Source organism: Psittacula echo, assembly GCF_963264785.1.
Source record: "Psittacula echo genome assembly, chromosome: 5".
Lineage (NCBI taxonomy): Eukaryota > Metazoa > Chordata > Aves > Psittaciformes > Psittacidae > Psittacula > Psittacula echo.
Window position 1 is genome coordinate 35,962,598 of NC_137739.1, and position 14,951 is coordinate 35,977,548.

General features: G+C 50.7%; 1 protein-coding gene across 1 annotated transcript; it reads left to right on the top strand.

Moving 5' to 3' along the window:
* Positions 1 to 13,126: 13,126 nt before the first annotated feature.
* Positions 13,127 to 13,525, top strand: PHLDA2 (pleckstrin homology like domain family A member 2; the record flags this gene model as incomplete). Its single annotated transcript, XM_080618125.1, has 1 exon — positions 13,127 to 13,525. The coding sequence occupies one exon, from the start codon at positions 13,127 to 13,129 to the stop codon at positions 13,523 to 13,525; it is 399 nt and encodes a 132-aa protein (XP_080474251.1).
* Between the last annotated feature and the right edge of the window lie 1,426 nt (positions 13,526 to 14,951).

The following is a 14,951-nucleotide window of genomic DNA, read 5'->3' on the forward strand; positions in this document are numbered from 1 at the left end:
GGCTGCAAATACCCTGCCTCATTTCAGACTGAATCCCTGACCTCTCGTTACTGTTATGGCTAGGGACAACAAAAGACAAGCACTCTGAACATGCACCCTCTCCTTGCAGAGTGAGGTCAGTGTGGTTCCCAGAGCCAAGCGAGGGTGGGGACCTCCCATGTGGGTGCTCTTGGCCCTGGCAAAGAGCAACCACCAGCTTTGAAGCTTCCCTCAGAGAGGGAGACCAAGAGGCAGAGCTGCAATAGCCATCCCAGCGCCAGCCCAGTGAGCCCCTGGTGCGTGGCTTCTTTGGCCGGCATGGGAGGCGCTGCCCCCAGTCTGGTTCTCCATCCCTGAGCATCCCTCCTCTGTGCTTGGCCCTGCCTTCAGGTGCAGGACAGGAGAAGAAGGAGGAAGAAGAGGCAGCCTGGTCTCACTTTCCCACCATGTCATGTAGCAGCCTCTCCAGCAGCCAGCCTCATCAGTACGCTGGGCTTGCTGGGCGCAAGGAGCCCGCCAGCGCCGTTTCACCCGGGTCCGATTTCAAAGCCAGCCCTGATGAAGACATTGGGTGAAGGCAAAGCAAACAGACACCGTAATTGCGGTGTGTGCTTTCTCATCTCCATGGCAAGTTGCAAAATGTGCCGCCTCCTCCCTTGTCAGCTGGGCTTTAATTGGCTTTAATGAAGAGGCAATTACATGATTTCAAGTTTTAATTAAAGGGGGTGGTGATGCATGGGAGGGGGGGAACAGCCCCCTTTGAGTGTGTTGGTGGCACCACAGGAGATCCTTGTGCATGGTGTGCAGTAGGGTTTGGAGGGAGCCTCCCCCATCATCCCACCAGGCTGGCAGGGCTTTGTGGGGGTGCCCAGAGCGACTGGTGAGAGCAGACTGAAGCCGGCTGCCTCCCGGCCGTGCTGCTGGCACTTTCGAATCCCGCCCCAGCACCCCCAGGCAAGATACAATCAGCTTTTCTGGTGTTGGAGACAGCACATCAAAGGGGCAGAGAACAGCTTAAAAAAACCTCAACCCCCAAAGACCTCTGATGCCAAACCAAGCCCTCCCCACACACAGCACCAGCCAGAAATGCCTCCTGGATAAGGTACTGGGTGGTTGTTGGCAGGAGGAGGAGCTGCTGGGGTGGGAGAGGTGTTTGAAAGCTAAAGTGGAACCACAATTAGGAGCTCAAAAAGTCTTTTTAACCTATTCAGTTCTGTTCTATTCTAACTAATGCCAAGCAGTGGGCAGCTGTCCTCTGATAGAAACGCCCTCACGGTGAGCACTAAGGTGGGACTAACACACCCAGCCCACATATGCACTTTTCCTGTAGGCACCACATTGCCTGTCTGTCCTAACGCGTGACCAGGGAGGGAAGACCGGAGGCATGTGGTAGGAATCTCCCTTGGGAAATGGTGATAATTGCAGGGGATGAACTGCCGACTTAGTCCCACAGTGCCTCTATGTTTTATTGCTCTCTCTGGCAGCCAGGAGGCCAGAGATTTGGCCCTAGCTTGGTCCTCTGTGCTGGGATGTTCTTCCTCCTCGTGTTTCAATGAAACGTAATCGCTTTATGACTTCCTCCTGACAGAGATTAAAGAATTATTAAGAAAAGCACCCGGTGGCTTTGTGGCTGTGCTGTGCCTGCAGTGTTTACTCTGTCCCTGGCCAGCGCTGCTGGGCTTCCCTTGACATTCAGGGGCAGGCAGCCCTGGGATCACTGAGCTGCCCAGCTGGGTGGCCAATGCTTCGCTGCCCCGCAGAGCAGGCAGGGAGCCAGGGCTGCCACCTGGCCAGGTGCCACTCGAGGCAGTGCAGCTCCAGGGCGAGGGAAAGAAGTCAAGGTCCAAGGTCTTTCTGTGCAAGGATCGATTCACCTGCTTGGCAAATACACCTGGGGCTGGATGTGGAGGGCAGGCTGCTGTGTGGGCAGGCTGAGTCACCCTGGCTGCCACATGGAAGAACAAGGTTGCCTTTCACCAAAGGGAAGTGAAACCTGCTTTTTTAAATGTGCACATGGGAGCAACATGCAAGAGCTGGGACGGGTCCATCAGTCAGCGCCGAGCCAGCAGCCTCCTCCCTTTGAAAGTTGGGGCTGGGATCCCAATCCAGGCTCCCCGCCAGCCCCACACAAACACAAATCTCCTCCCTGCCTTCCCGCCCACTTTGCCCCCAGGGTCCCAGATGCTCGAGAAAAGCCCATCAGCCTGGACACCCGAAGCAATCGTTGATCACAGCCTGTCTTTGCAGAGGGAACTCTTGCAGGGACCCACAACCTGTTGTTCTCCAAGAGAAATGCAGTCCTGTGAGGACAACGGTGTCTTCATCCCAGTTCCCAGCTTTCTCACAAGATAAGACCTTTTTCCCTTTCTTTCATTGCTGTTGGATGTGAAATAATTTACAATTCAAGATGACTCGCAGCAACTTCTTGTGGAGAATGGAAATAAAACCGCTCTCCTGCATTTCAGGCTGGGGAGCAGGGTGCTGTGTGTCAGCAGTGCTGAGCATCTGCTCTTCTCTTGGGGCAGCCCCTTCCTTATCCTCATCACCACCAGTGTGCTGGTGTAACCAAGGATAAGCAAGGGTGTTCCGGGCTCCTGCCTTGGTACCCCAAGTGATAGTGCTTGTCTCTGAGCATCTGCAGCCTGTGTGTGCACAGAAATAAATGGCTTTTGGGAGAACACATGGCTATGAGAAACCTTAGGTGAAATATAATATCTCACCCTGCTACCCACTGTGGTGACAGTGTGGGCACAGAATCACTGGGAGGGTCTTTCTCCTCTATGGCAACACAACACCCCACACCTCCCATTTGGGAGTGCTCCTGAGCATCCTCCCACCAGGGGTGCTCCTGAGCATCCCTTCCCAATCAGGGGATCTCCATTCCCTCCGCTGGAAAACGCCCGAAGTCCCCAGATCCACACAGCTGGGTGGTGTGTCCAGGTGTTCCCCTTCCTGAATTGAGGGCAGTGTAGACACTCAGAGATGCCTTTTGGGGATTGGGAAAGATGCAGTGACTTGGGCCACCCAACACCTTCGTCGCCTGGCAATGACCTTTATTATAAATAATAGAGGATCTTTATTTTTAATTAATAATCGTGCCAATGCAATCACCATTCAGTTCTGAGCAGGGTAAAGCAAACTGTCCCGGGACACTACCACTACAGCCTTTCCTTTATGCTGTGAGAGGAGTAGCAGAGGCAGCAAGTGAGGCACCACAGGGTGGTGAGTGTTTGAATGACTGTGGCTAAAGGGGATTTCTGTATGCAGGTGTGGTTGTACTCCTCCTGCCCCAGCTCAACACTTACGAGCTTTCTCATGGAGGAGGCAACTAGCCCTTGACAGCAAGTGAAGCAGGAGCAGCCATGAGTCAACAAAGATAAGGGTCAAGCTCCTTCTCTTATCAGCCACAGGGAGAGGCCGAGCTGCAGGCTTTTTTGCTTCTTTTTTTTTTTTTTTTGCTTCTTTTGCAACAAAGAAATGTGCTCAGAGGGAGCCAAAATCCCAGTGCCAGGGAGACCTCTGCCCAGGGGATTGGCCCAGGGTGTGCCAGGGGCAAACACCCAGTTTTCTTCTTCCCTTGCCTGTTTCCCAGCAGCGGATAATGATGATGATGATGATGATGGGTTTTGGTGGTGCTGAGAGCCAAGTGGCACCAATATGGCAGTTAAATAAGTGGTGGGTGGTGAAGCATCTGCATGGCTTCCTGCAGGGTGCTTGGCTGTTGTCATGCATTGCTGGAGCGGCTACAGATAAGTCCCTGTCTGGAAGGGAGAGGAAAGGAATGAGTGATCCTGGCAATGGTCAGGCAAACAACAGATACTGCATCATCCCTCCTCCGTAGCCAGAAGAGAAGGAGGAAGAAAGTAGATGGAATCACCAAGATCAAGCATTTGTCTTGCTTTCACATAGCTTTGTACTTCAGGGTCTTATAACACAAGCCAAGGATGGAGAGGTGCCTGTGTGAGCCCAAAGAGGCTTTAGGAAGACCTTGGCAGAAAAACTGGGCTGACAGTGTCTGTGTCAGAAACTCCAGCCTTATTTCCCACTATTTTAGCCAAGTGAGTGATTTGCTATTTCTGTTCATTGGTTTCATTTTTACAAAGCACACACACTCACAGATGCGCATCTCCCTTCTGAAGCTGCCCTGCTCACGGCCCCTCTGGTCATTCAAAGCCCACCACAGCTTTTGCTGTAATCCCAGATCCCGCAGTTCTGGCCGAGTGTTTCCAGTTATGGGAAGTGTGTCCAGCTCTGTGACTTTGACTCCTGCCCCAATAAGGCTGGAAGAATGACTTAGTCATCCCCGCCGCCTACCAAGGCATTTAACTCATTTTGCTCCATTTGAAGGTTATTTTCAGGCTTCCAAGGCTGTCTGGCCAGCAGGATTCAGTACTTTGAATATCCAATGGTCAATATATAGATTGAGAAAGCAAGGAATTTAGAGTGCTTTATTCGTGCTGTACCAACCCTTCTGGCTACAACACTTCTAGAAAAGGTCAGATAAACCCATCCCAGGGTGGTAAATGCCAGTCAGTGCTACCTGTCTTTGCTTGCAGAAGAGATCCCTCTTCTAAAGGACACCAGTTCATAGCTACTTTTTTATGACATTCGGCCTAACGAGCACTCCACAATTACATCACGGTAAGGGGGTTTCTGTATTTTAAGCTATTAGCTTCGAGGCTTATACAGCATTATATTAGCATTATACATTCCTGTGTTTTCAGCTCAATGAAAGTAACTTTTCCTCCCATGGCTGTACCAGGCACCTGACTAGAGTCCCGCTTAGCTGGTGGAAGGGGAAAGTGTGAGTACCAGGTTCCCAGAGAAACCCCAGGGAAGCAGGGACAAAGCTGCCCCCAGTACAGCAGTGGAATAGCCTCCGCCAAGCAGTACATCTCTGTCCCCCTGATCCCATGTGCATGTCCATGGCTGCTTCCTCTCCCGGCTCATTGTACAGGGATTTTAACCTGTGCTCTGGCTGCTCTGGCTCTAGGGAGGTTTATTTTTGTCTCATCCCTGGGGAGCTGAGCCCGGCCAAGGTTATGTGCCAAGTGCCCTCATTTCCTCCCCTTAACTGCCTCCCTGCTTTATCACAGGCTTTCTCACTTCATCTGTTTTTCCACTCGTAAAGGCTGCCATAACTGGTGCTTCCAGCAGCACTGGCTGCCCCTAGGCCAGCAGGCCAGCAGGCCACTGGGCCACTAGGCTCATGCCCATTTCCAAGGCGTGGGCTTTTGCTCTCTTCACAAAACACACAGAGATTTCTGCAAACCCATTTCTCCCCGCCACCGAACCGTGGCTTCTTTAACAGAGCGGAAAAAATCAGATCCTCAGTTTCTTGTGATTTCCCTTTCCCACCTCCTGGTTCAGCCAAGCAGCATAGGGACTATCAGGAGGAGAATAACGGCATCACTGGCACTGGATGCTTGCCCCAGCCCCAGCCCTCAGCCCATCCCACCTGGGCTGGGCCCCAGGACCCAGGGCTGGAACATGCTCTGAGCTACTTATTGCAAATGTTTGCTGAGGTGGGGCTGGGTGTTTGAACATGAGACAGGCTGAGTAACCGGCAGGAGAAAAAGAAAGTTTGGCTTTTACATGCTATAGTCCCATCAGCAAACATTAACTCAGGCACTGCAGAGCAAGCGGGGTGCAGCTATCCACTGCTGTACAACTCAAACGGCAAAGGACAGGTACAAATTGGGTGGCACCTAGAGTTTATACACACCAAATTCTACAGCTCATGGCTGTTGAACTCACTCTCCTGCTGAGTTCAACTCCGCGATGAACTCATGCCCCTTTGTTCGGTGGTCGGAGTGGGGAAATAAGTCAGCGACAAGTTAGACATGGGAAAATCAATCGAAACAGGAAAAATACACATTGCTGATTCCCCTTCTCCTTTTGATCCCATAGTTCTAGGATTTTTTTGTTTTTCTCTTTCATGGTTTTGAGATTTCATTGGAGTACCTGACGCTGATGCATGGATACTAGTTTTAGTTTTTAATCCACCTTATCAGACACCCATTTCCACCCAGCCTTCCAGGCACGGCCTGCAAGGCAATGTGGCATCCTCAGGTCCCACTGGCTGAGGGTGTGGGTTTAATAGTGGGGAGCAGCAGGGTAATGGTAGCAGATAAAGGTCACAGCAGTGAGAACACTGACAAGGAGGCGCAAGGCCTCAGGAGAAGACAGCTGGCACAAAAAACTTCTTCCCTCCACACCTGTCATGATGCAGTGTTCCAGCTTCAGAAAGAAAATCTGGTGGCCAAAGGATGGTGATGTGAAACATGACATCAATGCTGCCACCTGTCGTGCCATGCATGCCAGCTGTCCAGGAGGGAAAGGATGTTCTTTCTCCTCCAGCTCCTCCCCACAGCCTGGCCCTGGCCACTGCTGGGAATGATGCCCTGAAGGGTTTTGTTTGTGACAGTTCTCCAGCCCGCCTGGAGACAGGAAACATTCCAAGTCTGGACAGCACTATGACCTCATCTTCTCCCCCAGGTCCCTCAAGTTTGCTGATGGTGTGGTTAGGTGGTCCTGCGATGCCTTTCAGTGTTTACTCGTAAAGTTACACACAGTTAGTTCAAAAATAAAGGAAGTCAAAAAGCAGCAGGATGTGCCGAGCAGGGAGCTCAGTCACCTGCCGGCAGGACAGCCGGGACGTAACACCAGGACACATACCACGCTGACGCCCAGGCGGCATAATCCAGTGATGCGCCTGAATGTGACGCAGGACATCCCGCTTGTATGTGCTGGGTTGTCCACACGTAGATGAAAGTAGGGAAAAGTTGGTTAAAAGCCACTTCACTGGTCTGCACAGATTTCAAAAGGGCAGGTTATCTGGAGCGGTGACATTCATTTTGGTGTGTGGGCCAGCCCTTCATAATCTCTGGTAAATGTTATTGCTGTAGCACACCACAGTAATAAAAGGCTGGCTGGTGGCAGGCAGGCGACGTCAAGTTGAATGGCATGAGTTGTAATCACCGAAGACTTCACATGCAAAGAGCACATCAATGTCAGTCAGGGCTGAGGTCTCAGACATTTATTACTGCTGCTGCAAAATAAAAATCCCAAATATTTATCCCAACAGACTTGGTTTGGGAAATTGAGCGCTTGGGAGGTGGAATGTCCCATCATTTAAAAATCATCAGCTGTAGCCTAAGCCACGTCCTGAGGTCATTAGACATGAAAAAATGTTGACGGTGTTCAAAGGGACCAGTAAATAACCACATAATTCAGGGTAGCACTTGGCAAGCCGCTGGTTTTCCCATGCTCTTGGCAGAAGTCTTATTGAAAGGGAAGTACTGAGTCACCACGGGTCCCACGGCAGCCACACGATGGGGCTTTCTCCTCCCCGCTGACATAAGCCTCAAGGCATTCGTGGTTCCCCCTGTGATGCTCAGCAAGCCGTTTCGTAAAGATGATCCTGAGAACAGCCTATATGCAGGTCTGCCAGCATTCAGACAGAAGCCCTGGATCAAACCCAGCTTGTTGGGTCAATACCCTCCTTGCCCCTGTAAGGATGCATCTGGGTGCCTTCGAGACCTCTGAGCGGGGAACTGTGCCTACCTACACACAGACCCTGTGGCAACTTTCCACCTGTTGTAATCCTGCCATATGGGCTTGAAACTGGGCCAAGAGGCTCAAAAATACATGTACGAGGTGAGGGACCAGACCAGATTACACAAGTCTCTTTTTTTTATTGTTGGTGGTTTATTTTTTTTGGTAACCAGACTAAGCCCCTATGCAGTGTCCAAGAGTGGGGAGCATACTATACACATGATCATGCTCAAGCTGCTGGGGAGAGACAGAGGACAGGCTCCCACTCTCCAGTTTTTAATCCCAGTACTGAACTGAAGTGCCTGAAGCCCTCCTAGGCAGGCATGAGCTGGCACATACCCACCCTTATTTGGCTGTCTCCTTCAGAGCGCAACCAAGGACCGGCTTACTGGAAATTACATCTTTATTCCCCAGCCCCTCACGCCTGCTCCATGACTGTCTTCAGCAGTTTACAACATGTAATGGTTACACACTGAGTCAGTGGGATGAGACATTTCAAGCTGCTTAGGAAAAAAGAGTCTTAGTCAGATAAATATTAGTAAATTAGGCAAGCGGTGCTACGTGATATTGCTGATTAATGCATGGCTTACGTATGGTACAAAAAAAATTCTCACAGATTGAGCAAAGATGCTTCCTCTGCTTCCCTTGTTTAAATTAACCCAAAAGCTCCAGCCTTGCTGTGTTTCATTTGCTGTAATCATTAAACAAACAACCTTGGTGGCCTTCGTCTCCCTGGCTGAGACCATTCTAAGTGAACTATGCCTACGAGAAGGGCTTCTTCACCTGAACTTGGCCATCTTTGAGTGAATACCTGAGCTCCCTTTGTGCTCATGGAAAGACCAGAACACCCCCAAAGTGAGACTGAGCCCCCTCACAGGGTGGCTCCATCTTGGGCAGCTGCCACTGATGTGGTCCACATCCCTGCAGGAGGTCCTGCCTGCAGAGGGACCGGCACCCACTACTTGACCATAGCTTTTGGGGTGGCACCAGTTCCTCCCAGGACATTTCTGAAAGAGGAGAATAATAAGAAACTATAACCAAAAAGTTCCCAGAGATATTCTGGCATAGTCTAATTAAAAAAAAAAAAAACCAACAACTTTTCAAGGAGTCTGAAAATGCGAAAAAAATATGAAAAGTGTGAATAAAACACTGCTCCTCATAACCTTTCCACAGTAGCAACCCACACACTTATGGCTGTTTAGGTGGGTTTTGAGAACGGATTTTCCAGGAGTCCGAGTGGTCACTACACTGAGCTCTAGCTATACATGCCTATGGATACAGCAACACCCTCATATAAACTTAGAGGGAAACAATTTACAACGCAAAATCATATGTTTCTGTTACTAATCAACTTCAGATGGCAGGATCGCAACGCCAATCCTGTAAACCAGCTTTTTTCTTCACAAATGTCATATTCAGAGGCAATACAATAAAAGAAGTTCCGTGGCCTTGAGCATCCACTTTTCTCTGCTACCCAACACGCCAGTGTAACGCCAGCAAAATTAGGGGTCCCTCTCCAGGGACAGACCCCTGAGAAAGAAGATGCACATCTCTGGACTTAGAGAGCAACGATGGGAATAAAACCATGGTGACAGCAGGAATGTTGGTACCCTGCAATGGCTGATAGCTGCAGCATGATCTCCCACATCTTTTCAGAGGAAGATGCAATGCTGCGGCCAGCCAGAGACCTGGGCAGGCTGAATGCACTGCCAAATCCTGCAGGAAAGCTAAGCAGTTCCTGCTGATGGGCATGTGGGGAGAGCCACAGAGGAGGTGAATTGCCCAAACACCTTTTTTTAACATGTTTCCTCGGTGTGAGCCCAACCCATCCACAGCCTTGACCTCAGACCAAGGGCTCCTCCTGGCAGCGCCTGCGTGGCTGCTGTGCTGTGTTACCATGACTCACGTAGCTAAGGCAACCCAATGTTGCCAGCAGCAATCTAGATGATGGCTCAGACTCTGAAATGATGATCAAATCCTTCTCTGGAGCAGGCACACGTTGAAGGGGCATGTGCCATGGTAGAGCCAGTGACCCAGCCTGCAAAAGCTGGCACCACCAGCCGATCTATCAAGGTTGTATGTGGCCACCTCATCCCACACCCATAAGAGAATCCCTGTACACAACACACACAAATACAAGCATCCCCCCATAGCGACCCTAATGCTATTCCCTTCACCTGGGAGAGGGATGAGTCCCACTAACATGCCAGATTGTCACACAGACTTTTAAAAATGCCCTTACTTGAACAGAAATTGCTTTGGGGTGAAGCAAAGCGCGGTATCAGCATTCCACATCCCCATCAGCATGGGGAGTGTGGGAAGGGGGAGACAGCCACATGGGATGAGGCTCCAGCGTATGAATGTTAGTGTATTTCCTATATCCTCGCCCTGGTTAACACTCTCTGTGTCGTTTCCCCTCCACTCCCTTTCTAAGAAGAGAGAAAAATACCTAAGTTTTCAAATTCCCACAAACCTGTATTCGGTAGGTAACGAAGGGCTGGTGCTGACTGACCTTTTTTAGTGCTGCCACAGGCATGGTGATGGGGGGGTTTCAAGGAAAAAAATCACTTCTCTTGCTCTTGCTGCTAAGCTGGTAACACAGGTAAACTGAACTAAAGCTGAACTAAAGGTAGCAACAGGTTTCTCTGAGCCACTAGCCCCAGCCTGGGCAGAGACAGCAGCAGTCACCTGAACTGCAATCACTCAGAGCTCCTATTAGCTAAAGCTGGGCCATGGCCCTTAACTGCCATTCACTACCTACACTCAAACCACCCTGTCACTCGGCCCATGCTTGTCCCAAGCTTCCATGTCAGGTTATGGTGCAGGGCTGCACTGCACCTCTTATCCCCCTCCCCAGGTGCACTGGAGATGAAATTGGTGCTCTGCTGTCAGCTCCTCACCGAAGTTATCAACCCTTATTGTTTAAAAAATAAAGCATTAGCCATATTTTGTCCTTTTTCCAAGCAAAGCTATTGCTGTATACTTGTAAGAGTAGCGACCAGCTACCACGGCATCCCCTAGGATTGGGGCTGTGCTACTTGTAAGTAATTGCCATATGTTTCCCAGGTCAAATTGCACTAGCTCCTTGAAGCTCTCCAGTCTTTCCCAAGACATGTTCCCATAGGAGACTGCCCATGATACCACTTTGCTGCCCACTTTGGATTCAGTTAGAGTCACTGTTACTTCCTCTCTGGTAAACAGGCTTTAAAGCCTACTTTATGGAATTTTTGCGTTGTTGCAATTCTAGAGACCTAAAATTATAGTATTTCAATGCATTGGATTTTTCTTTCATGTGGTTATTCGCTTAACAAGCCCATGCTATGTAAAAAAGTGGAGCTTACCTACAAGGGGCATACATTGGAAGCCAGGGTCCCAGTTCTGCAAGAACCTACCTTTTTCTACAGCATAAGCAATATTTTCATGGGGTGTTTTCCTAATAAGCTTTTATTTTTCTAGCAGTTTTGGGGCTGTGCTAAGACAAAATGACCGCAGTGACAACTGCGGGAGGCTTTGAATTTTCAAAAATGATGGATAAATGCATAACAAAAATCACTCAGATGAAAGCAAAAGCAGAAAGACAGAGACCAAAGTGGGCTGCTGACCCTGCATCCACAGATGGGAGTTTCATTTAAAAGCAAATTCAGGTTTTTTTACTGGACCTTTTGAAGCAAGGTGTGTGCAAACATGCCAGGTCCTGCAGCCTTTCCACACCGGGAGCCTTCCTCCAGATGTTCCTTCTATGCTCCTGACTTGCTGCCTTGTTTTTGCTCTTTTTGAAGTGGTGTCCCATTTCCTGTGCACAAAGACCATTCCTCGTTGTATTTTGAAGCCCAATTAAAAATATCATAATAATTTCTGCTTAAGATCCAGCTCTGCTCCTGGCTGGCTCCAGCTCCCTTATTCTTATGGCACCTTTTGGGCAGGGACTTGTTTTACAAGGCAGATTATAATATTGTCCAGAAAATGGAGATGTGCAGCCTAATTTTAAGTCAATCTGGTTAGTTCCCTTCCCTGAAACAAACCACACTAAAAAGTGAGCTACAGTGCTGACTTTTAAGGAAAAGCCTGCAGCTCTTCCTCTGCTACATGTATGGTCTACAGCCACTTCCTCACCCCACGAGCAGTGATGGCCAGCATGGTCTTCCCAGAGCAGCAGTCCCAGCCCATCCCACCCTGAGAAGCTCAGCCAAACCATTCCCAGCCCATTTGTCAATCCTGGGAGCATCATTCAGCTCCCCCTTTGTTCTGGTTCTCCTCACAGATGTGCGCTGTGCTGCGAATTATCAAAGCGTGGCCGTATGCTCCAGCTGCTGAGTGATTTGCAGCGGAAATGAGTTTGGCTCTAGCTCTGATTTGTCCCCGGGAATGAGTTTCTGACCCTGCTGAAGTCCCCGGGAACACTGCCAAGCTCTTCAAAGGGGCCAGGCTTCACTTTGTAAGCTCACCTCTGGGGTTTGGCTTGCAAACACCTATAGCGGTGTTGGTCATTCAAGAAAGATGATGAAGGTGAATAGGGCTCAAAGTCCAAAGGGCGATGCTGCACAAAGTATGTAGCTGAGCAAATACTACTTTAGAAACAGCATGAATAAGTTCATTCAGGGCAGCAGCATCAAGGCAGTGGCTCGGAAGCTGGATAAGCCTTGTGTCAACTACTGTAAAAGAGTGACAAAATGAATGATGTACAAGAGGAAGGGGCTTCAGGCTTGTGCATGCTTCTTAAATATCACCTCCTGCCATCACAGCCTTTACTGATTTCCCCATCGTAACGGACACTGGCCAGACCATAATGAACTGTGGTGTCTTTCTGGGAGGAGGGAGTGGGCTGGGAAGAAGAAGATGGGGTAAACCCAGTGATTGCAAGGGAAAACAAAAAAGGTAAGCGGGAGCAGTGTTAATGCGAAACTGGAGAAGTGGGGTGCCCCAAGGAAAGGACTCAGGGAAGGCTGATGATGGTGGTGATGGAAGGTCAGAGCTGGCTGGATGTAGGGCCTCAAATGAAGTTGGTAGGCTTGGCCAGGTCCTGGCTGAGCCTCCTGGCATGACTGGCTTAAGTCAAATGACCATGGGAGGTGGCAGCGGCCCACCACATGTGGGGCTTGGAACCCTCTGTGCCAGGTAAAGATGGTGCCAGTGCAGGCCCAATAGGGCAGAGATGCCCAGGTCCAGGACCACAACTTTTGGGAGCATCATGTACCCCAGTGTGGACCTGAGAAGCGGCAGGGAATATTAGAGGGGTAAGATGGGGGTGCATCAGGTCACATTGGCCCTATCCCCTGCTGGGCAGAGGAAACACGGAGTAGGGCAGAGCCAGGGCACTCAGCGCCCTCCCCTTCGCTCCCGGGGACCCCCGCTGCTCCAGCCCATTGTCGACGGTCGCCAGCAGGCGGGGAGCGCGGCGGGGGGCGGGCGGGAGGCGGGGCGGCGAGGGGGCGGTGAGCCGGGCTCCCCGGGGGAGGCACCGGAAGGCGCCCGGCGCTGATTCATTGCAATAAATTGTTCCCGGCGCGGCGAGGCTCGGTCATCGCCGCTTGAGCCGGAGCCGAGGCTGCAGCAGGAGCCGGAGCGGAGCCTCAGCCACCGGAACGAGAGGATGAAGATGCAAGCCGAGGTGATCCGCGAGGGCGAGCTGGAGAAGCGGAGCGACAGCCTTTTCCAGCTGTGGAAGAAGAAGCTGGTGGTGCTGACCAAGGATAGCCTCAGCCTCTTCCCCGACGGGCACAAGCGGGCCAAAGGCAAGGAGCTGGGCTTCGGCTCCATCCTCAAAGTGGACTGCGTGGAGCGCACGGGCAAGTACATCTACTTCACCATCGTCACTAAGGACCGCAAGGAGATTGACTTTCGGTGCCCGGACCAGAGCTGCTGGAACGCCTCCATCACCATGGCCCTCATCGACTTCCAGAACAAGCGGGCCATCCAGGACTTCAAGAGCCGCCAGGAGATGGAGCAGGCGGCGGGTGCCCAGGAGCGGCGGCTGGCCCGGGCGCCCTGAGCCGCCGCCGCCCGCCCCGGCCGGCCCGGCCCAAAGGTGAGCCCCAGCGCGGTGCTGCCGCGCTCCTTGTTTGGTTTATTTGTTAAATTACTTTTAATTGTTGCCCCATCCCCTTCACCCACCCGCTCCGGCCGTGGGGGCTTCCTTCCTTCCGCACCGCTCGCCTCCTCTTCGAACAGGAGCTGCCGCCGGCCCGCGGAGGTACCCGGCCGCACCCCGAAACCGGGCCGTGCTGTCCGGCTGTGGGGCTTGCTCGCATCCCTCTCCCGATGCGTTGCTGGGAATTTCTGGTGAGAGGTGGCCTCATGCAGGGCGCTGAGAAGTACGGCTATGGGGATGGTAGAGAAAGGCAAGGCAGCTAGCAGTGCTTTCCTGACAGAACTAGCTAAAAATACGATATCTGCAAAAGTCAATGCTGACCGCTTACTCTTCCTTTAAAGCCCCCCCCTCCTTTTTTTTTTTTTTTTTTTCCTTCCTGTCCGTTCTGTCCGTTTAACTAACCTGTTTTCTCTTGTTGCCTTTAGAGCATACCACTGGATGATAAACCAGATCAAGTGTCTTGGACTGAAATGGGACAGGGTACCAATGAAGGAAAGCAAAGAAGAGAGCTGGAAGCAGCTTGGTTTTCTCCAAGCCTGTTGAGGCTGCTGAGCAACGAGCCCTGAGCTTTGCCTGAGATGCATTTAAAGAAAAACCAAAGACTTTCATAAAGGACTTCTAGCAAAGCGTCCACGTGTTTTAAGTGGCACGGCTTTGCGAATGATTATCTTCTATTTATGAGACGCGAGGAAGATTCAACACAGACTGGGGGTGTTAAGCGCAATTTAAATTATTTGTAGTATCTATATTTGTATTTATTTTGAAGAATGTCTTTCAGCAGTTACTGGTCTTAATATTGCTTTTGCATTAATATGTCCATTCCGAATAAATTACTTGAAATGTTCACTTTTTATTACTGTACTCTGGGCTGTAGTAACTTCTGTTGATGTATATTTATTTGTGGAGTGGGCAGTGGTGTGGTGGCTTTAAAAGAGTGGGTAAGCTCAGCTTCTTGGTGCCCTGGACTGGGCAGTGGGAGGTGGAGAAAGCCCAGATTACCCATTTGTGTTTGACCTCATCAAACCTTGAGCATGGACAGAAAGTGTGTTGAGGTCCGATTCTGGTCAGTGGTGGAAATAAGAAAGCTTACCACAGTTGGATAAGTGCTCCTTTTGAAGTGCTTTCCCACCTAATTGAGTAATGGTGGCTAGAGAAGGCGCTAGAGCTCCCTGCAACAATAAAATGCTGCTGTTTCCTAATGTCCTCTGTCCTTCCCCTGGCCCCTGTGCTTAGTGCTGTGCTAAGGCAGGAAACTGGATGCTTTCTTTTGGAATAACACTACTGACAATCTATGGGATTCCTCAGCTTTGCAGCAAAGCAAGCTGAA